Genomic DNA, 23154 nt, shown 5'->3' with positions numbered 1-23154 from the left:
TGGTGGTTGTAAGGATTTACATGCAGCTTACTGTTAAAGTTGGCTGGGCTATATTACCCATGTTAGAACCAGGGTTTATGTCTTAACATCTTTCCAGGGACTAAAAGGGTCAGTTCTGTGAAACATACCTCTGAATATTAGATGTCATAGCTTTTTAACTTATACTGTATTCCTAACCCTGAAAATAAGTCATATACCCATCCATAATGGAAACCAAATGCACTGCAACTTGTCAGACTGTTATTTATAAAAGTTAAGATTGTAATCCACCTTTGAAGACAACTTAGTAATTGTTTCTGGATATTATATTTGAATGTTTGGATACATACTGCACTTAACACTACCATTCCACTCTTATGGATTTTCATGCTTAATTCATGATGGATTGCCATTTGGCCAATGTCCGTACATAGGGTATTATTACCATTATCTTTCCAGTGATAGGAAAGGTCCCCTTTCTAGACAAATGTAGATGAATTTTGCATATGATGCAGCTCCATTTGAATGCAAATATGTTTTGGACAATGTATTGCATTATAGATGCTGAATAGAAGTCATGTGCTTACTTATCACAAAAGTCAAATATATTGCAGTTTGGCACCCACTACATTTTTGTTCATTCTTAAGGCCAGGCAAGTCTATTGGGGTCCTTACAAATATAATGTATGTCTATAACATTATGATATTTTCTCATAATATTATGTGAAAAGCATATTTGTATATTAATTTATAAACTACATTATGGGTGCTGTTATGTGTATGCTTCATGAGGAACATATGGAACCATTTGTTGTGAACAGAATCTAATGAACATTTTCAGGCTGTCAGATTCTGTTGAATGAAAGAGCAGACATTCTCTGCCACTAAAATTATTAAAGGATACCTCAGAAACCAAAACATGAAATGTATATTCACTTCTTTAACAAAGTAACATAAAACAATAGCTTCACATCCTTTTATACATAAGATATCTCTCAAGAATAAGCCTATTCTGATACATATCTTTTGACTGTGAGGAAGTCAAGTGTGTTATCTGCATATAAAAGCTGTGTTATTATTTTATTGAGAAGCACTTCAGCTTTTGCACACAGATTCCCCAACACACTAATCACTTTTTGAAGACTGGGTATATTGCTGATATTTGAGTGTGATCAAAAGAAGAAAATTATGTGCATAGTAATGTATTTCACTGTGTTTCCCTTGCACATGCTACCCTAATAATCCAGAATCCAGAATAATTTAATTATGATTGAATTACAGTAATTCATTTGCATTCACATGAAGCCTGCCTCCTGTCCCAGAAAAAAAAAAAAACACTTTTGGGATGATTACACCACTGGTGATTTTCTGTGATTATACAAAATATATCCTATCTGTACTAATGTATTTCAGCTTGACCCCCCCCAACACACACACACACACACACACACACACACACACACACACACACACTGCAAAGCTAGACATCTAGTCAGTTAACTGTGACCTAGTGATAGTTGTGGTCGGTCGATTTCATATGCCCCCCCCTCCACCATGTACCACATTTTATCTGGATGCATCTAAGTTGTTGGATAGTAATCGAGTGAAAGAAATTCTTTCTGTAGTAAAGCACTGAGCTAGTTTTATACATGGACAAACCCAGCCCTGTACCCATTATCATTTTTACTGTGATCAGGAGACAGTAGATAAGTTGCTTTCATACAAGGACTGAGGTACACACAGGCATTTCCATCATTTGGCTAGGTGCAACTTACTTCTTTTTCTTAATAATTTTTTGGATCTTGTTGTCCAAGTAACTAACAGTCTGTTATTCTCTGTTGTTTTTTTTTTCACTCCTCCTCATACTAAGACATTAGACAAATAATACAAAGAGCCACAAAATGCAGCCATTATCCATTGGGGTCAACAGATTTTTTTATGTCCGCAACCACTCTTCACTGGCCAGAATGCAAAGTACACCACATGCTATGCAGGACACAGTGCAAGTGCACACTTCCATACACATGCAGTTCTTCACACTTCAGCCTTACTTGCCTAGTTTCTTTCTATGACATGCTTCATTTGAGATGCCTAGTACAGCTTTAGGACTGCACAAGTAAAATCCATGCAGTCATCCTGGGATGACTAGAGTTTCATACCTCATCATGTTTCCATTATAGGACAGAGCCAGGTTTCATAGGAGAAGTAGTGGCAGCACATAGGATGTGAGAAATTCAAAGACAGAGTGCAGAGCTGTAATGTGAAAAGTGGCATGGTAGCAAGTCCATGCATTTGATTTCTTAATGATATCTAAATGAGGTATCCCATTCAAATGAAGCTCATGGATTACATCAATAACAACAGTAAGTATGACAGTGTGATTGAGAAATATACCAGATAAACAACTTATTCTAAACCCAAGAGAGTTTTGGTGTACTCCATGAATATGATAGGAGTACTCGTGGCTGTACATGAACAGCATGTGTTAGTGGCTAATATCAGCACCACACTGCATGTGTCATCCATCTCCACAACTCAGGAGGACCTGCCAGTTCGTTATGTACTAGTTCCTAACAGACCAACTGATAGTGGACCAATATGAGGTAAACACAGGGCACCGTATAAAAGATATTCTAACTGTATCACCCGCAACTGGAATCAAGGGGAATATATGGAATGGCCTTCCTAATGGACACAAAGATATGTGGAGCATTGACCATCTTAGCCAATAGGGGACACATCTGGCATGCAGCAGGTGTCAGTCTTGTGCATCCTTTGCCAGTTCCTCATCATCATCCTGCAACATGTAGAAGAGCAGATCTGGTTTTCCCGGGCTGCAAAGAAGAGAACTACTATTGCATAGGCATTTTATGCAATATCTCATTTCCTTGAACAATAGACTGTACACACATTGCTATTAAGGCCCCCACCTGGTCCCCAGGGACTGAAACACTTCAAAAGGAAGTACTTCCACTCCATCGACTGCCTGGCAGTATGTACTGTTCATGGTAATACATATATAATGTATCTGTGGCCACCTTGGCAGTTTCTGTGGTTAATAGATATGTTAAATGTCTGATGTATATCACCTGTTTATGTGTGGGTACCTCCCCCAGGGTCAACTAGTGGACAGATGCACACATAGGTGGATTACAAAAGGCATATCTGGTTCACCGGGTGTTTAGAATAGTACTGAAGTGTGCATACTTTCTTTCAGGGTAGCCAAAGATCATGCGTTGAAAATGGCAGGATGACATAGAAGACAGGAGTTGACTCTTTCAGAAGACTTGTGCAAATAATGTGTAGTACCCCAGTGTATAACTGACACTTTATGTATGGTGTATGTGTGTTCTAATGTGTTCTGTTTTTATCATCCTACTGCTGGCCCTTATTTCGCTTTACTACATTTTTTTCAACTGACAGTGAAGTGAGTGACAGTTTTAAAGCTAGTAAAATGCTTCAAATGCTGACATGCGGCACAGATAGATGTTGCCCTGTTCGATTGTCAGCTACAGCATCTTCTGTGTAGAGACATGCGTGAATGGGCGTACCTTCGTTGGAGGTTGTGCGTCAGGGCTGGCAACTCGGCATGTAAAAATCTACTGCCAATCATTAGCGGACCGGAGTTCCGCTGTGGCGACCCCTAACTGGGAAAAGCCGAAAGAAACTACAACAACCTGCTGTTATGCAGTAGTGTGAGACTAGAGCTTAACAGCACTTCTTGTATATCAAAAAGATGCTCAAAAAGTTATAATGCATGGAATGTCATAATTAAGCTTCAAAAATCAGAAAAAACAAGTATGCTAAACACCTTTTTATTGAGGACTCCTAAGCATTGTTAAGATTGAGTCTCATGCTAGGGGTTAACAATGAACAGTGCTGGCCAGCAAATCAGAGTTGCAAAAGAAAAAAAAAAAAACAATTTTGAAAGCTGTTAGATATTTTATTCTGACACACTTACAAACAAAAAGTGAGGCAGAATGAAATATCTACCACCTTTTAAAGTCATTCATTCTTCAGAGGGAGACTTTGTTTCTGCCTGCTGTCTGTTTTGACATTGCTAAATATTTGTCCAGCTTTAAAATGTTTGAACACCAATAAAACACTTTGAACTCCTAAACTCGTTTTTCTGTAATTGGTAGTACACAGAACAGATAAAGCTCCATGCACTACAAAGAATTATAATCATGTTTTATTGATCATAAACCTTACTATGTGTACCAAGGTTCACCTCCTGAATTTCTCAGGATGAATTTTTTTAACATTCATACCTCAATAACATGATAACATGATTATGATCACAAAAGGAATATTGCCCAAATCCAAAGAAGTCACTGTCCTCTTATAGTCTGCATTAGTTAGGCCAGCCATGAAATGGAATGCACCGTTTAGAATGTACATCACTAATTATATTAAACAACTAGAAAGACCCCAGATGTTCCCAACTAAAAAGATCACTGGCTTAAGAACCCTAAGCTACCAGGAAAGACTAGAAACACTGATCTTTTGTTAGTATCCTATACACTCCTGAGAGCTGATTTGTACCTTACCTTCTGGGCCATTAGGAACCCAATAGTAAAGGATCACTTATATTTCTATAAGTCAAACAATCTCACTAATACTAGAACCTGAGATCTAAACCTACATCAGCAAATAAGTAAAACACTTTTTCCACCTGTGGAATAGACATCTGCAATACAGTATATTCATTCAGATGTTAACTAGCTGATTGGATGGGTATTCACAAATTCACCCCTGGCCTAACTGGTTTGCCCTCCTTGAAAAATGAGGTAAGGCTTAATGGTGGGTACCAGCAAGGCATAAATGGCCACTAGACTCAATTGCCTTGTATTTCCTATTCTACAATGTCTTTTTTCCTGAATTCAGTGCATAATCATGGCATTCCTTGATCTACATTAATTTTAAAGATATTATAAATGTCATATGGAAAAACTTTAACAGACTTCTTTTAAAAATTTCTTCTCCAAAGAGAAAACTTTTATAAATGTTAAAAGTTTCATAGGGAGGATTCCTCCTTTATTCAAAGCATTCCTGGACTTAAAATATTAAAATTTGTGACATTGTCACTCTCAGCCAGTGGCTCATAGATCACATGATTTGTGTATGGATTGGATACAAAGAAAGCTTACCTTTATTTCAGTCTATGAGTTTGGATGCTCCAAATATATTCTTGGTATCTCTAGAAAGTCTTTTTTACCAGGGAATTAATGCTGATTCGCAAGCATGTTAAGAAAGCTTCTACATCTAGCACATTGCTTCTTGTAAAGATTTGACTTCCTTGTATCTTAAATAAAATACATGGAGGCATAAATCAAGTTGTGACAAATACATTTATTTTTATTTATTTTATTTTATTTCATTTTAATAACATCTCAGACTGTTACATTTCTAAAAAGTTATCAATTTCTGAACTTAGGTTCATAGAGAGAATTATCTGGATTTGAATCCTGGCTCACCTGTGTTCTGACTAGGACCTCACTTCTCTTACACCTTGTGGCACAGAGAAAGCTGTTTCCATCATCTCGTGCTCTAATACTCAGTAATTTTCCTTTACAGCCGACAATACCCTTTCCATATAAAAACAAGATGAAAACAGAATGGTAGTCTGTCTGTTTTTACAAAGTTTCTTACTTTGCTCCTAGTTGTATAGTTTCCAGCAATACCCTTTTGTTCACATTGTACCTTAACCTTTATGACTAAGTGCAGCATGATGTCTGAAATAGTTTCATAGAACACAGATATGTTTTTGTTTTAGCTTGTTTAGAAGCAGTGTCTGAAATAATTCTACCTGATGAAATCCATTCCAACACTTGTGCTGTATTATACCATGACCCCCCCCCCCAAAACGTGCACGCTGATTGGCCAGCGTGCCCGTTGTAAATCGAGTTATACTAATGGAAAAAGGTCCGGCCGCCCAGACTTTTTCCCCTTAGTATAACTCGTTTTTTTAAAACACTGTCTCGCTATGTTAAATGGGTTTAACATAGCGAGACAGCTTTAAAATAAGCAACGGAGATCTCCGTTGCTTATTTTAAAGCTGTCTCGCCATGTTAAACCCATTTAACATAGCGAGCAGTTTTAAAGCAACGAGAAAGCAAGATCTCCGTTGCTTTAATCTCGCTATGTTAAATGAGTTTAACATAGCGAGACAGTTTTAAAATAAGCAACAGAGATGTCCGTTGCTTATTTTAAAACTGTCTCGCCATGTTAAACTCATTTAACATAGCGAGATTAAAAAAGCAACGGAGATCTTGCTTTCTCCGTTTTTGCTCACAACTCTGATGTACTGCGCAGGCGCGGTACATCAGAGCTGCGGATGCCAGACATCTGCGGAAGGGCAGCAAACAGGCATTATACTATGCCATTATTTAAGAAAAGTAATAGTTTCTTTTCTTAAATAATGTCATGGTATAATAGCAATAACCCACTTCTGGGTGTGGGTAATGCTAAATTTACCCACGGTTGGCTTTGTTTGGTCCTCGGGCTTGCCTCGGGACCAAACCACGCCAACCGTGGGTAAATTTAGCATTACCCACACCCAGGCGTGGGTTATTGCTATAATATTCCATTTAACACTTCTCAGAGTTCATGGTCATTTAGCGCTTATGTTATCCTAGCAGAGCACCGTTTATCTGAAATGCAGTCATGAGACTCTCAGGCCTCGAGGTGCTGATGTGTACTTATGCAGCCCATGCTGCACAACAGCTGTTATGATTCCAGAGTCATTAACAGGCATGCCTGACTGCTAGCAGAAAATTTGTGTGAATACATTAAAACTCAAATCTTTGACAATGTATGTTGCAGAAGAAATATATATTTTATGTTCCTTCTTTAAATCTGTTAAATTATATGAAGAAAAGGGGAAAATCAGGTAGCAGTAACACGAATATACTTTCCATCTGTTCTATCATCCAGAGGAGAATCTATGAGACCATTTAGACATAAAAAAACATGATCCGTCTAACATTCTTCTTCCTCTAAATGCTTTAAGTGGAAGCATTGCAAACTTCCATACTCAGAAGAAGAGTAAGGTACTATTCATTTAAACTGATTTAATATACTTGCTTTAAGCTGGCAGCATATGGTCATCTGTAGGTCTCATCCGTCACATCATAAAATTGAAAACTTAACCTTTAAAGGATATTTGTCAACAACAGCAGCACTTGCTAAATTCCAAGAAACTATTTTCAGTTATAAAAAACAAGCTCCATGTTTTTCACCCTTATAAAAGATTACCCAACTCTCTCCAATCCTTTCAGGATAACAGACCCATTGGCACCAGCACCTCCTTTAGATATTTCATGATCTGGCTACACCAATTAGTAAACTTCCATGAGCAAATAAAAACATGGAGAGCCAAGATTAACAGTCTATACTTTTGGGCCAACAGACTATCTCAGCTACTCTTGAATCCACCAGGGGTTGTAAGAGGAAAAGATATCCGCATTGCTCAACTTGGGTAGAGCTTCCCCTTGTTTGCATCTGCCACTATCAAAAATACTGCCACCCTTCAGACTGTCTCCAATAAAATGTGTTAATTCATACCTAACTTATCGTGATATGAACAACACTGCCTTATTCCTTCATAGATCTGACTTCCAGTATAGGCCAGGTCATATCTTTTTGGTTCCCTACTCTTCAAAATACTCAAACTAAACACCCCTCCCCTCTTAATTCCAAACATTTTACTGCCACTCAAATTTATAACCTAAAAAGCTGAGCCAGAGCCTGTCCTTCCCTATAAAGCCCCTTCTCTCAGACTGCATTCTTCTAGCCATTAATTCTCTGTATTTGCACCAAAAATATAATAGTCACTTCTTCCGGCTTTAACTGAGCATACAGACTGCTCCCTTTTTAGGCTAGAGTTAAAACAGTACTTACTAAAATAATACCATAAAAAACAACTAAAGAAAGTGAAATTTTAGTATATTTAATGTATCAGGATGCAAAAAAAAAATCTTCATCCGGTAAGCGCTTTCCTCTATGGTTAGACTTTGTCAAACTGAATGAAAATAAATAAAACACAGCATTGTATACTTCCAGCAATTAAAATCACAATAGAACATTTTCATAATTAATCTAATTAAATTAATTATTGCCTGCATTAGTGCTTCAGCTTCTTTCTTTTTAAATAGACTTTAAAAGTTTTCTTTATCATTTAATCCCAGGGAGGGGGGAGGCTGCTGGCATCTAAATTAAGCAATATTCCCTCCAGTCTAACTCTACTACAGCATCTAACCTATTATCATATTCAGGTACAGTATCTAACCTAAAACCTTTGGTAAACCACTTCATTTAGTTACACAATAATGATTTATCCATGCATTATTCATGCTTGTTTTAGCATATAAATATTCATATAGCCTTTTGTATAGTTCTCTTGCAGTTCTGTCTACATAATATGCAGGGCAATATGAACAAACAGATAAATACACTACAAATTTAGATCTGCATGCATAAAAGCCCCTAACTAAAATTTTAACATTTTTTTAACGAGACTTCCTTTGCATCTACCTTCAGATACTGGCAGTAGTTACAGTTCAAACATTTGAACATTCCCTTTCTACTCTCCTTATTATTTCTAAAACTTAACTTACTTTGAAAAATATTCTTAAAATTCTTCCTTCTTTTATTTATAAAAATAAGAGCTTCCCCACTACTTTTCTAACTTCAGGAAAACTGCTTAGAATTTTCCAATTCTCTTTGCATGAGGAAAGCATTATTGTGTAACTAAATGTAGTGGTTCACTTCCTTCTACCTTACTATATCCCCTTATGATTTATTTTTTCATAGCATCCATATGTATGAGTTCTGAATCTTCTTTTTGTATTTTGTCCATTAAATCCCCCCCCAGTGGGTTAGGAGGGTGGCCTCATGGTTAAGGTGTTTGCCTTACAAACACAAGGCGCAGGGTTTGAGTCTCACAAGGGATAATTGGCTAGGCTTAAAATGGCTGACAAGGGCAATTAGCCTAGCACTGATGTATGAACATATTTAGAAAATATCCTTACAACTCTCCAGCTCACTCAGCACCAGCAAATCATGCAAAATATCATCTTCCTGACTGGAAGGTTGTAACAACAACTTTGTTGCTGTCCATAATCTCCTCAGAAAAAAAAGTTCTTGCTGGAACCATATTCCAAATCCTGTGAGGGTCAAATTGTCTTCACTTCTCTCCCTGCTCCATTAGTGAACTTATTCGTAAGCATTTTTCCAGGGTGGGAAGGCTTGACCACCTTCTATACAACTCTAGAACACTCCTTCTCTTGTTGATGTGAAGTCTCAGGTGACTTCAGTTCCACATCACTCACCTTCCGCTCTTCTCTAATCACTTTCTCCTTTTTAACCAAAAATTCCTAAGCCAAATTACCTTCAAAACTAATATTATTTTTCAAAGAGAAGAAACTGCCGGCAACAGTTTCCGACATTATACCAGTATGTCTCCTAGTTCTCAGAGCCTACTACATGCCCAGAATGAAACAAAAAGCCCACAGCAACAATGGTCCCACTCTGCAACACAAAAATGACTGGGGAAGTTCCTCAATGCCTTGTCCAAGTTTCCCACAGTAGTTTGTAGAAAAAGAGGCTACTAACCTAGTGAGACAAACTTGAAATTAATAAAACAAGTTTATCATTAGCTAAATCAACTTAAAAGTGAAGGAGAAGATTTGCTGCTTGCATATATTTGTATTTATGTTCTTCTAGATTTCACCAGCATGATTAGTCTTGTCAACATTTCTGAGGCTGCATTACTTGAAAAACTGTACATGTTTATGTATCACTGTGCTGCTAATATGTTGTCTTCGCAATTGAGCTCAGTGACCTTAGAACTCATCTGAGGTATGGCATAATGTTAGCACATGTTTATGAACTGAGCTGTGCAATAACATGCAACAGTTTGTCAGAAGATTTTCTTAAATGACAGCCCTGAAAATTTTCAGATAAAAATTTCACACAGTTAAAAATTATAACCATGCACGGCTATTATTTAGTTAAAGTGAGATAATTAACTATTTTACTTTACAGAACATATCGTTGTTATAAGTAGACTACTAAATATAAAATTCAAACTGGAAAAAAAAATAGATGTCATTTTATACATGCAATAAGGCATGGGGGTATGTATCGTACATATACCACCACACACCCGGGGATTTTAAGGCACTGACTTCTCTGGTTTGAACCTAACAATACCCTTTAGCGTGCAGTAATATCTGTATTATGCACACCCCTTGTGCTTTATGGTATATCTGTCATTATATCTATCTAGCTATCTATATGTCTACATATACATGCACACACACACAATATATATATATATATATATATATATATATATATATATATATATATATATGGGTTTCATTGATTTGGTCAACATCTGGTTAATCGACCACATTTCGTCAACTATAAAGTCTACAGGTATGCAAGATCGATAGTCCCTGGGTAGGGGAATATTCCCTTTCCCTAGGGATTTTGCGATCTCAGAGTTATTATATGTAATTAGAGAAGGAAGTGGAGGGCAAAGCCCCCCTCCCACACAGGTGGGTGCAGAGAGGCTTACCCATCTACAAAAAAAATATATTAAAGTCGTATGCACCAGGCTTCTTCCCCAGCACATGCATACTAGAAAGATGACTTTTCTTTTTTCAAAGTAGAGTGGTTTACCTTCAGGATGTTGGCATTCATGTTAGTCGACTAACAGAAGGTAAATCATATAGATATATATATATATATATATATATATATATATATATATATATATATACACACACACACACACACACATTTTACCTGTGGCTTCCATTTTCCCAGGGACTGTCAATCTTGAAAACAGCATATATAATTAGGGGGGAGTACAGGAGGCTTGCCCCCTCTGTAAAAAAATTATGTTTTAAAGTTGCATGTGCTAGGCTTCTTTTTCCTCAGCGTAGAAAGTCATCATTTACATTTTCGATATAGAGTAGTATATCTTCTGGATGTCAACATTCATGTTAGTCGACCAGCTGAAGGGAAATTTTATATATATATATATATATATATATATATATATATATATATATGGATCTACCTGACTACATCGACTGTTCACAACACCGACAACAACTTCACCGACACCACATAATCGACAGTTCACAAACACGACACCTCATACACTCGACACATCATAACAACAAACAAAACAAATCCCCTGTCCAAAACCCACACACACAACACAAGCACACCAAAATCCTTACAAACCAACACTAACCCTTACATACACAACTATCTACAACCCTAACCGAAACCCTAACCCTAAGGTCCGTCACTATCGCACACTCACCTAACCCGCACCCTAACCCTAACTCACTTATCCCACCCCTATCCCTACACACCGTCAACATTGCACACTTACCTTACTCGCACCCTTACCTAACCCGCACCCTAACCCTAACTCACTTATCCCACCCCTATCCCTACACACCGTCAACATCGCACACTTACCTTACTCGCACCCTTACCTAACCCACGCCCTAACCCTAACTCACTTATCCCACCCCTATCCCTACACACCGTCAACATCGCACACTTACCTTACTCGCACCCTAATGGCCGTCACTACCGCATACTTACACATCCTTTCCCCATCTCAGTGTTCTCGGCGTCGGTGTCTTCCTCCGTCGGTCTTCTGACTTGTCGATCTTCTGACTCGCTGTCGGCGTTCTGAACAGTCGATGTAGTCAGGTAGATCCATATATATATATATATATATATATATATATATATATATATATATGTATATATATATATATATATATATATATATATCAATAAAAATGAAGATGTTCGTTTGTTCAAAATCTTAAATCTCCGAAAGTTCTTCACCAATTGCTTTGAAATTTTCACACAATGTTGTATTCGAATACGCGCGTGTTTTTATATACCTATTATATAGATGTCACACGTTGCATTCGAATATGCGCGTGCTTTTATATACCTACTATGGATTCTATATATTTGTATACAAATATGCAATTTTATATGTTTTTGTTATAATTTTCTTACTTCTTTTTCAGTGCAATCGATCTGCTTTAGTTCATCCAAATAATGCCTCGCAGAAGATCAAACTTAGGTCGTCGTACTCGCGGAGGGGAAGCAGTGCGACGAGTAATTGCAAATCAAACTGAGGAAGAACGGGCATCAGCGAACAAGCGAGACAGACAAAGAATGGCTCAAATACGTGCCGAGGAAGCAGCAGAGCGACGTGCAGCCAGACTTGAGGATGCACGGTTGCGAGCACGGCGATCACGTTCTGCAGCTTCAGATCTGCTTCGTTCTCCTCGATCGACACCAGTGGATGAAATAAATGCTTGCCTGAAATACTCTACTTTGTGGCGACACATAAAAACATTAAAATTAACTACAAATATGCGTGTCCAGTGGCAAAACGATCGATCAGCTGAGATATTCTCACATCAATTGCTGGAAATTGGGAACAGAAAGGTGCCGGTTGATCTGACATCAGGACGAATTTCATTGCCTCATAACTTCTGCAATTTAGTGACGTCAAAAGAAGAATTGGTTGAAAAAGTATTTCCCAATATTCAAACCAATTATAAGAATCACGTTTGGCTGACTGAACGAGCTATTCTTGCGGCCAAGAACAAAGACGTCTACGAACTTAACAATATTATTCAGTCTAACATTCAAAGCGAGGCAGTCACATACAAGTCCGTTGACACTGTTATCGAAGCAGGTGAAGCGGTTAATTATCCAACAGAATTTTTGAATTCACTCGATCTCCAAGGGATGCCACCGCACGTACTGCAATTGAAAATCAGCATGCCAATTATCATGTTGCGAAATATCAACAAGCCAAAGCTTTGCAACGGCACGCGGCTTGCAGTAAAAAAATTAATGAGCAACATCATAGAAGCAACAATCTTGACAGGACCTTTCAAAGGTGAAGATGTCCTCATTCCTTGCATTCCTATGATTCCAACGGATATGCCATTTGAGTTTAAGAGATTGCAATTCCCAATTCAATTGGAGTTTGCAATCACCAAGAGATTGCAATTCCCAATTCGATTGGAGTTTGCAATCACCATCAACAAAGCTCAGGGCCAGTCTTTAGAATTGTGCAGTTTAGATCTACACACAGATTGCTTCTCACATGGACAATTATATGTTCCGTGTTCTAGAGTCGGCAAACCAGACAATCTCTATATCTGCACAGACAATGGAACAACAAAAAATATTGTATACCCACAAGCATTGTGAAATTAAACATATTAGAAACGTGCGCTTTCTCTTTTCTTTCTTTTCCATTTAACCAGACTGAGCCACAGCAACGCGTGGCCAGGTACAGCTAGTATATACATATATATATATATATATATATATATATATATATATATATATAGATATGTGTGTGTGTGTGTATATATATATATATATATATATGTGTGTGTGTGTGTGTGTGTGTGTGTGTGTGTGTGTATATATATATATATATATATATATATATATATATATATATATATATATATATATATATATATATATATATATATACACACACACACACACACATATATATATATATATATATATATATATATATATATATATATATACATATATATATGTATGCATAATATATATATATGTTTGAAAAGGGTTCCTGGATTAACATATTTGCCTGATTAGTTAAGAAATAAGCAAACTGATAAATACTATATAATACAAATACAATCAGTGACCAGAAATCAGGTCTAAAACCCTGAAGGAAACCTTAACCGCCATTTCTAATTTTAGAGTTTGAATTATTCTGTGCCTTTATTTTGTAGTAAACTACCCTGGCTCTTGCTGTGATCATAGTGCATGTATTTCACAATATATTATTTTTGGTCACAAATGTATTTCTTTGTGAATAATGCACTGCACTCTACTATTTGTTCAAATCCAGAAAGTATAGTTACCAACAGTTCTTGTCAGCCTGTTGTTTTTCTTTATATTTATTCATTTAACATTTGCTTACCAGGAAAATCCAACTTGGAACAAGCCAATTTTCAGCAGAGGCTCAGGGAGAAACACTCCAGACACATTTCTTTATACTGTGGGAGGAAACTGAAACACCTGGAGAAAACCCACACGGCCACAGGGAAGACATGCAGACTCAGCACAGAAGGCACGCCAGCCAAGAATCAAACCAGAGAACCTCTTGCTGTGAAGCAACAATGTTAACCACTGCACTGCTGCACTTCCAGCGTAACATTTACCATGATGACTCTTCAAATATAAATCTATGTCTGGTAATGCACCCTACTATACCCACTAACATTCATTCTAGAAACCTAACAAATAGCAAGCTTTTCTTTTCCTAACAGTTTTAGCACACCTTTATAGGCAAATTATGATTATCTGCTGTGTCTTACAGTAATTCTGCCCCAGTTTGTATTAGCTAGCCATTAGCTTGCAGCCTTATACTGAATTCATATATTTTTGTGGACTTTCAGGCACATAATATTTTTAAGTCTTATCCTAAACACAAACCTCTTCATAAAAATATGTTAGTAACTCAATAACTGTGTAAAGTTTTTGCAGTATTGGCTGTCCTAAGGCACTCGCATACAGTAGCAAATAAATGTGATGTTATTTAGAGATGTAGCATCTGCAGGTACCAATCTGAATACTAAAATCCTGAATGCAGCGGATAGTGTTTTTTTGGCTTGTATATCCATATCAGGAGGTTGTTGTTGACATACGGGTACCAGTTTAGTAAAAAATAATAAGTTTCTAATGCTAACATAATGTAGTACATCATCTGAGTTCTGTCAGGTTATTGATTTCACCTGTTAGACCTGCAGGCTTTGAGGGAAAGGAGGTGGGACAATGAGCTTGAGAGAATTTTAAGCTGCTGTAAGGATGGAAGGGCAGCACAGCACAGCATTTTAAGTGCTCTCAGGTGACCACAGAGTCTGGCAACATTAGAGAAAATAACCCTTATTGTACCAGGAATGAACTAGTGATAAGTGAGTAAATTCTTCATACTTTTCATCACAGTGAACCTATGGAAAATGATTTGGACATAAGCATTTTATGCTAACTGCTTTGTAGCATCTGAAGTTGAGTTTACTGGGTTACTTTTTTTTAATTTGTTTGGGGATGGTGAATTTTATGACTAAGATATGTATAGTGACATTTAAAAACCTACACATCCTGGGAATTTACTTCATGAAGATGATACAAAAGCAGGTATTGTCATTTTTTTAAGTCAGGTTTCCATTTCACCTTACTGAATATAGACTGACTGCCATGAATGTTGTTACACAATGTAGCAGGGGATAGAATCATTCAAAACAGAACCATGAAAGGTTGCAATTTCTGATTTTTTTTTAATACTCAGAACTTTATCACCACCTGTGGGTAAGCACTCTTCATCAGCAAAGCCTTTGTCAGGCATATCATGGCATAACATTTAATAATTTGTTAATAACTTATTTTGTGCGCTGAGTTGTGCTAAAATTTAAATTATAAATATACTTAGTGTGTTTGCTGTGGTTTATGGTTAGATTTTTTTGTTGCATGACTTCATTTTTAAATCATAAATATACTTAGTATATTGCCATGGTTTATGGTTGCATTCTCTTGTTAAATGGCTTCATTTTTAAAAGGCCTGGTTTTGTAGTATTAAGAAGAGAAGATATGTTGCCCAGGAAAATGGACTTTTTAAGGTATAGGGACTACACATGTGGGGAGCGGGGCTACATTCTGAAATATGGTGTAGAAGCGGGTGTATAATTCCAAACATTCTGTGAATGCTGCCGCTCATCAGTTATTGTGCTTGTGTCCTGTACTAAACCTGCAGCTAGAAAAGTGCAGGCCTTGGACAGGACATTAATACATTACTGAGGAGGACAGGAAAATTCTCGATCGCCCACTGGTGGCAAATCACTTTGTTTCTATTGTGTGTCTAAATAATGGAAGGTAAAATACTAAATAAAATTAGCTTGTGACTGTATCATTGTAAAATAAACTAGATTATGTACAGGTACTGACTTTCACTGTCTAATACCTCCAGACTGATAATAAATGTATTTAAAAGATAATTTCTTTTTGGTGAGGAGACCTTTCTGATAGGCTCCACTGCCAGCTTTTTTATCAAGACTTTTGGACAAATCTGGGGGAACTCTATAATGACTGGACTCTGTAAAGCAGATTGATTAGAGCTCTCCATGTGTATAAAAGGGGTGTAAACAAGCTAGTAAAAGCTGTTTTGGTAAGATGCATTTACTGGCTAGTTACTAAACTGTCTGGATGTCACCAAAGAAGAAATCTTGAGAAGGTAAGAGAAAGTCAGCTAGAAAAGGAGACAAAAAGCTCTGAAGGGCTGGAGGGGGAGCACTACAATTGTTCAGCAAAAAGCATTTCAGGTTTTAACTTTGGTACATGAGATGGCTTCTAGTCATTAAGAGGGAAAATAAAACACGTGCATTCAGTGATGTTTAAAATAAGTGAGACACTGGAGGAAGATTAACTGCGGTGGTGGTGCTACGGTAGCGTTGTCGCCTCACAGTAAGATGTTGTCCTGTTCAATTCTCAGCTAGAGCGTCTTCTGTGTGGAGACTTGCGTGAATGGGCGTACCTTCATTGAAGGTTGTGCATCAGAGCTGGCAACTCGGCATGTAAACATCTACTGCCAATCATTAGCGGACCGGAGTTCCGCTGTGGTGACCCCTAAATGGGAAAAGCCGAAAGACACAACAACAACTGGAGGAAGATTAAAGTCAAATGAAGTATGTCTGGAGATAACAGAAGAAGCTTTAACTGGCTATTGGGATGAGCTGAGAAAACTACATAAAACAGAGGTTGAAATAAAAGAAAGACTGTCTGATTGAGGCTTCTCAGGAAGAATTGTTTAAAAATCATAGAGTTACAAGTCTGAGGATGCAGTGAAAAGCTGAGATTTTTACAATACAACAATAGAGTTACAAGTCTGAGGATGCAGTGAAAACCTGAGATTTTTACAATACAACAGGAACTCAAAGGAATAGATTGCATTAATTTACAAATAATCAATAACTTGATGGGTATTGCAGAGCAGTGTCTTTTAATTGAAAGGGTGTACATTTGTATGCTCCAAATTTGGTCAAGGGAACAGAGCCAAGATCAATATTATTAAAGACACAGACATAACAACAGAAAGAGCTGCTCCTGGCAGAACTGTGGCAGAAATAAAAGGGATAACAGAGTTTTTTTTTCTGGAAAATTATTATTCTCTGTATACCAGGTAGAAGAGAAGTGAGTTTATCACTGCAGTCATAGAATGCCAAGAGACAGGTGTGCAATTTGAAGTTGCTTTATCTAGCTATCTTTGGAATACTTTTTTCCTAGATAATCAAATATATTTTTGGATGCAAAACAGGCTAAAGAAGAAATAAAAAGGTTTAGCCACCCAAGGGTAAGATAGCAAGCTGAAGGTGACTCTGCTTCTCATTCTTCTAACAGTAACAATATTCATAGAAATAACTTCCCAGTGAAACCTTTTCCATTATCCTAAAAGGAAAATTAGTGAGTAACAGAAAAAAGTCCAGTAGCAGACTAGAAAGATCATTGAACTTGAACCAGAGACTATTGTTGGATGACTGATCTGTTGAGAATGAAGACCAGTAATAATGTGAAATTAAGAAATAAATGCAGGAATTGTAAAGTGTTATTTCCATAAGATGTCAAGGCCATGTCCAACCCAGAATTGATGGACATGCTCCACCTAAAGAAAACCATATCATCTCGAGCTACATGCTCTAGGGATCTAAACCTCACCACAACAATAAATAGGACATGCTGGAGGGATAGATTCCTGTCCCAGAGACTTCCCATGCTTTGGAACAAGATTCCAATCTACATTAGGCAGAGCTCCTTACTAACACTCTCCAAGAGAAACCTTGACGAGTGGATGGGAAACAGAAAGTTTACTCCGGGGATCACTTCAGTGGCTCTGCTGGACAGCGGTACAGGGAACTAATATAAGGGGGCGGCAAAAGCCAACACATTCTGGCTAGGCTTATAAATGCCTTCGGACAGATAGCCTAGTACCTACCTATGAACCAATGCAGTTTAGATAAGAGAACAGTGCTTCTGCAAGGAATGGGTGAAAAGAATGGAAGTTTGCTGACAATTAAATTGGTGGGAGGGTGCTATTGTATAATTCCCACTTTGTCATTAATGTTTAAAATGTTAATGCAGGGACTGTAGCTATAACTTTAAGCAAAAACAAGTATTTGTTTATAGTAATATGTGTATAATGTAATATAATATGTTCTTAGTAATATGTGTATAATGTAACTTGCATATTATATTATAAAGTAGTTCTGTATAGAAGGCAAAGGTATTTGAAATATGAGGTTGGGTAAGTATTATCAGTGACTGCTATTTATGCTAGTGATGTTAAAGTAGGAAAGTACTTTTTCCTTACAGTAATATAAGTGAGGTTTATACTATAATGAGATAAAGCCTAGATATAAGCATATAATGTTATGATCTTGGGCTGCAGGAGGGATGTAAAAGTGTATTGATCATATTATATGTGTATTAAATTATAACATTTTCAACTAGAATTATATAGATAGAAGCATATATTTCTATGTTTCTCCTACAAATAAGGGGATTTTTTTCTTTTTCTAAGCAAACAAACTAGAAATCTGAAAGCATGAAAAATGTTCATGTTCTCATATTGGAAAAGAGCATTTTAATGCATGTGTAAACATGTTAGTTATTTTGCCATCAGCAAACACATACACTTGGAGACAGTATGTCTAGAGCTGCAGCCAATACGAAAATGACTGAATGATGAACTCTGAGACATTTGTATAAAAATAGTATAATTAGTACTACAAATGTAAGTTGCAAGCTGGAAATATATAGTCTAAAAATTATTATGGAGAATATGTGAAAGTAACAGCGTTTTATCAAAATGTCTGCCTTATCAATTATATTATGGAATATAAATGGCATTGCAGGTACAGACTAAAAAAGCAAAGAATATTGCCTTTGCAGGATTTGGAATGCGGTTCCAGCAGGAACTTTCTGCTGAGGAAATTTTGGACAGCAACAAAGAATACTGAGTTATATTAAGAAGAGTAGGATGCAAATAGCAATGCTACAAGAGGCACACTGGATAGAAATGATTTTGTGAATTTAACCAGAAAAGGATTTCATAATGGATACTCAACAGGGTATCAGGGACAAATGAAAAGTGTAATAATAATGATTGGGAACAGGGCTCCAACAGAAATAGTAGAGGGAAAGAAAGACAATTAATGGTACATTTGTGGTAATAAGGGTTTATTGGCTGAGATGGAAGATTACATTGGCATGAATTTATAGTCTACCTAAAACTGCTACTGTAGAGCTTAAGAGAATTTTGGTAAAATAATTAGCTTTCAGTGGGGAATACTATTTATGGGTGAGGACCTGAAACTGATTTGCAATAATGAGGATATATCAGGAAGACACAGAAGGGAAGAATATAACAAAAGACAGTAGATTTCTGAAAAAAATATATGAGAATATATGAAATGGAAGATGTGACTTTAGTAGCAGGAACTCATACAGAATTTACATATTATTCCCCAAGCTACTATGACTGGGTAAACCTGGATAGAAGTTATATCTCACACGATTTTGTGTATTTAATTGAAAGCTTTAAAACTTTACTAGTACCTATGTCAGATCATGCAAGAATAAAGGCTAAGGTAAAGATGCAAGATAATAAAGTAAAAATCAGACATTGTCACTGTCCTCCTTATTTTTAAGAAAAGTTAAGAAATGGGTTGTAGAAATAATTCAACAGTTATTCGGGAAGATAAGAATCAGTTCAGAAGGAATAGCTAGGGAGTAAGATAAAATGAAAATAGAGCTTAACTTGGCAAAATAAGAGAGAAAAAGATATGGGAAAGAAATAATGGGAATTATTTAGAGGTGTTGTCAAAGGTTAAAGTATTTTAGAAGAAGGTGACTGTTACAGAAGAAGAGCTACTACTGAGTGCTAAAGGGAATAAAAGGAAGTATTTGGACACTATATATGAATTTAGAACGGTTGCAGTTAAGCAAGTATTTTTGATAACTCCAGCACAAAACTATTATCACAATGACATAGATAACAAAAAATAATAAGGGTTGTTACTAAATGTAGGGAGCCTATGGTAAGAAAAACAATCAGAAATGCTAAAGCAGTATTAGAGATATTTTATAATGTTATAAAAATGTATGTAAAGCAGAGGAATGAAGAAACCAAGAAAAGGCAGAAACAGAAATATTTATGGAAGAATTAATTAACTTTGAAAAGATATAAGGAAGATGATGCTCAAGAATTAATTGCTAAGATAGGAAGCGATGAGATAAAATGGTGATGTATTATCAATTAACAGGGAAGTCTCTAGAAACAAATGGTCTTCCTGTGGAAGTTTGGAAGTTAGGCTAGAAGAAAGTGATAATGATCTGGAACGTTTTATTTAACAATATTTTAAAATGTGGGACAGTAACAGTAACTCGGAAGAGAATTGTGATGGCTGCATTACCCAGAGAGGGTAAAGACCCTTGAGACCCAGTTTTGTGCAGATGAATTTCAATTTTAAACCATGATTATAAAGTGTTTATGTCTATACTACGGAAGAGAATGCCAAAAATGAGAAATATTGATCAGCATAGTTTTGTGGAAGGGAATCAAACATATAAAGAGAGGAGACAAGTAAGTGAAAAAGGCATTAATTATTAATTTGTGTAGGACAGTTGGCTAGCATTCACAGCCAAATATGCAAAATAGTATTTGCTGAAATTGCTGAATAAGGATATGGTACTTACCTTCTTTTGCCAAGTAAATGCTGAGAAATAATGATTTACTCTTTACAAATTTAGGAAATTTCAAGAGTATTTGACCACATATGTGCTAACAAATCTTTGCAGAACTCACAAATCCAGTAAGTCAAAACTATTCCTGTTATTTATATGCATGGAAATTAAAAATAGGTGAAATATTTTCGTCAATCCATCCTTTTACAAAACCATAATCCAAAGTGAGGTAAGGTGGAACTCTGGATTGAGGTTACATGAAGAGAATGAACTGATAGTGAAAACTTAATGCAAAAATTTTATGTAGGTTAAAAACATCAGTGGCCAGGAGCACAAAGTGTTGTAGAGTTCACCATCAGTCCTCTTTGCCATTAAGGTTCCCTGAAGAACAAAATGGCTGAAACAAAGATAAGGGGATGATGAAGGAGTAAGAATATGCATGTTTGTTTCAGTAAATTAATATCCGTAAAACAGAGGGCTCAGATTCTTTTTATAAATTCATTACAGAAGCCTTACTTTTTTTCCCATCTACCCTTAGGACGTGTGATCTGTGAATTCACAAGCTCTGGACAACAGGAAGTGGATCTAGCCATCCAGAGTGCTAAGGAAGCCTTTCTGAAATGGAGAACATTGTCAGGGATACAGCGGAGTCGTATTATGCTGGATGCGGCACAGATTATAAGGGTAAGGAAAGTTTATTAATGCAGGAACCTTCTTTTCTTGGGATGTGATGATAAACATGTTAATCTCTAGTGCCTGTCTCTGTCAATAAGAATTCGCAAAAAGGGGTATTTCCTACCCCATTCAAGGAGAGTCGTGGCTAGAAATTCATATTTTATATTTGTTCTCACCTCCTGTTCTTTTTTTTCAAACATCTTTATTAAATTTACACATATGACAAAGGCAGTCATGTTCTACTTCTGTTACAAAAGATTATTTGTGTGCACACTATGGGATTTTCTTGGAAAAATACACAGTTGAACATATATCAGTAAGGAGTGTACTAAAGATAGGAAGATGAAAGTGATGTTGAAAAAATTCAGCAATGAAAACTAAATATGGAATTGATAAGAGTAAATCCATTCTCAGAGGCTGCCTGTAGTATGTAACATTTGTTATAAATCTCAAAGGGAAAGTTAGATGAAGTGTTTTTGAAGGGATTTCGAATTGGGATAATGTCTACCTAAGGATTTCTTATTTTGAAGGACTTTATTTGGTAAGTATGTCATAACAGTCTGTCTTTGATTGATTTAATGTCATATAGGAGCACGAAAGGATGATTAACTCAGAGATTCACTCCTGCTATTTACTCTGTGTACGTCATGCGCCCCGATGCTCATTAACAACTAATGCAGCCAAGTGAGTGTGCACAGTGAACAGCTCATTAAAAACAGAGGCTGCTGCCATAGCAAGGACTATAGCAAGAGGGTGAAGGGCTATGGTGCAGTCTCCGGGAAGTATGATCAGCATCAGAAGTGCTCATTCATCAAGCACAAGCCCAAAGAGTTCGCAGTGTAACCTTGCATGCACAGATGCAGCGAGAAGATGAAGCTATGAGTCAGCCCTGCAGGCTCATGCGGCAGGGGTGCCAATCTATTATTTGTTTTTGTTAGTGATGCATATATGCAGAGAATATAACTCATGGAAGGTTGTACGGAAATTAAGATTATGCTAAGAGGGTAGAGGAGGTAGTAGATTTACTTAAGCAAACATATAGACAAAACTGCTAAGGGAGATAGTGAAATAGGCAGGACTGTGGCAGACAGTGGATAATGGGCTATGAAACACACAGATATACATGTAAACTAACTGAAGATAAAAATGTAAAATAACACATAATGGGTGGGGGTAGAGAAAAGAGCAAATATAGCAATCAAAAGCTGGTACTATACCAGCAAAGTCTAATCAGTGTGCTTGTACTATAATGCAAATGTCTGGAAACAAACACTCTAATGTAAATGAAAACACTAGAGGGGATAAATGTATCACCAAACACCATCATACTAGGTGACTTCAATTACCCTAATATAGACTGGGAACACTACTCAAGCCCAAACACCCTAGCCCAAAGTTCCCTTCAATTCATAAACTCAAATGCATGGAAACAACTAGTCACCACATCCCCAGAAGAGGAGATAACATACATCATCTCATCACATGGGACATGGGTCAAAACGTTGTAACACCCGAGTGTATGACCAGACAGTGAGACCACAATCTAACTGGGGGCTCATCCCACCCCCACTCACCCCCCCCCACCTGAAATAAAAGAAGACAGTAAAAAGAGCACTTCAAACTTCTAACACTCACTTAGTGTGGTCT

The 23154-nt window shown here is 36.8% G+C and overlaps 1 protein-coding gene across 1 annotated transcript in view; it reads left to right on the top strand.

Annotated features, from left to right (window-relative positions):
• Positions 1 to 23154, top strand: part of LOC122813217 (4-trimethylaminobutyraldehyde dehydrogenase-like) — a 325358-nt gene that overhangs the window by 101692 nt on the left and 200512 nt on the right. The window contains exon 3 of the mRNA XM_044085402.1: positions 21371 to 21516. Within this exon, the coding sequence (XP_043941337.1) occupies positions 21371 to 21516 (146 nt within the window). The remainder of the gene's footprint in view (positions 1 to 21370; positions 21517 to 23154) is intronic.

This window comes from Protopterus annectens, chromosome 10.part0 (assembly GCF_019279795.1).
Source record: "Protopterus annectens isolate FY-2018-M chromosome 10.part0, PAN1.0, whole genome shotgun sequence".
Lineage (NCBI taxonomy): Eukaryota > Metazoa > Chordata > Ceratodontiformes > Protopteridae > Protopterus > Protopterus annectens.
The sequence above is the reverse complement of the archived record's forward strand: the minus strand, read 5'-3'. Positions and strand labels throughout refer to the sequence as shown.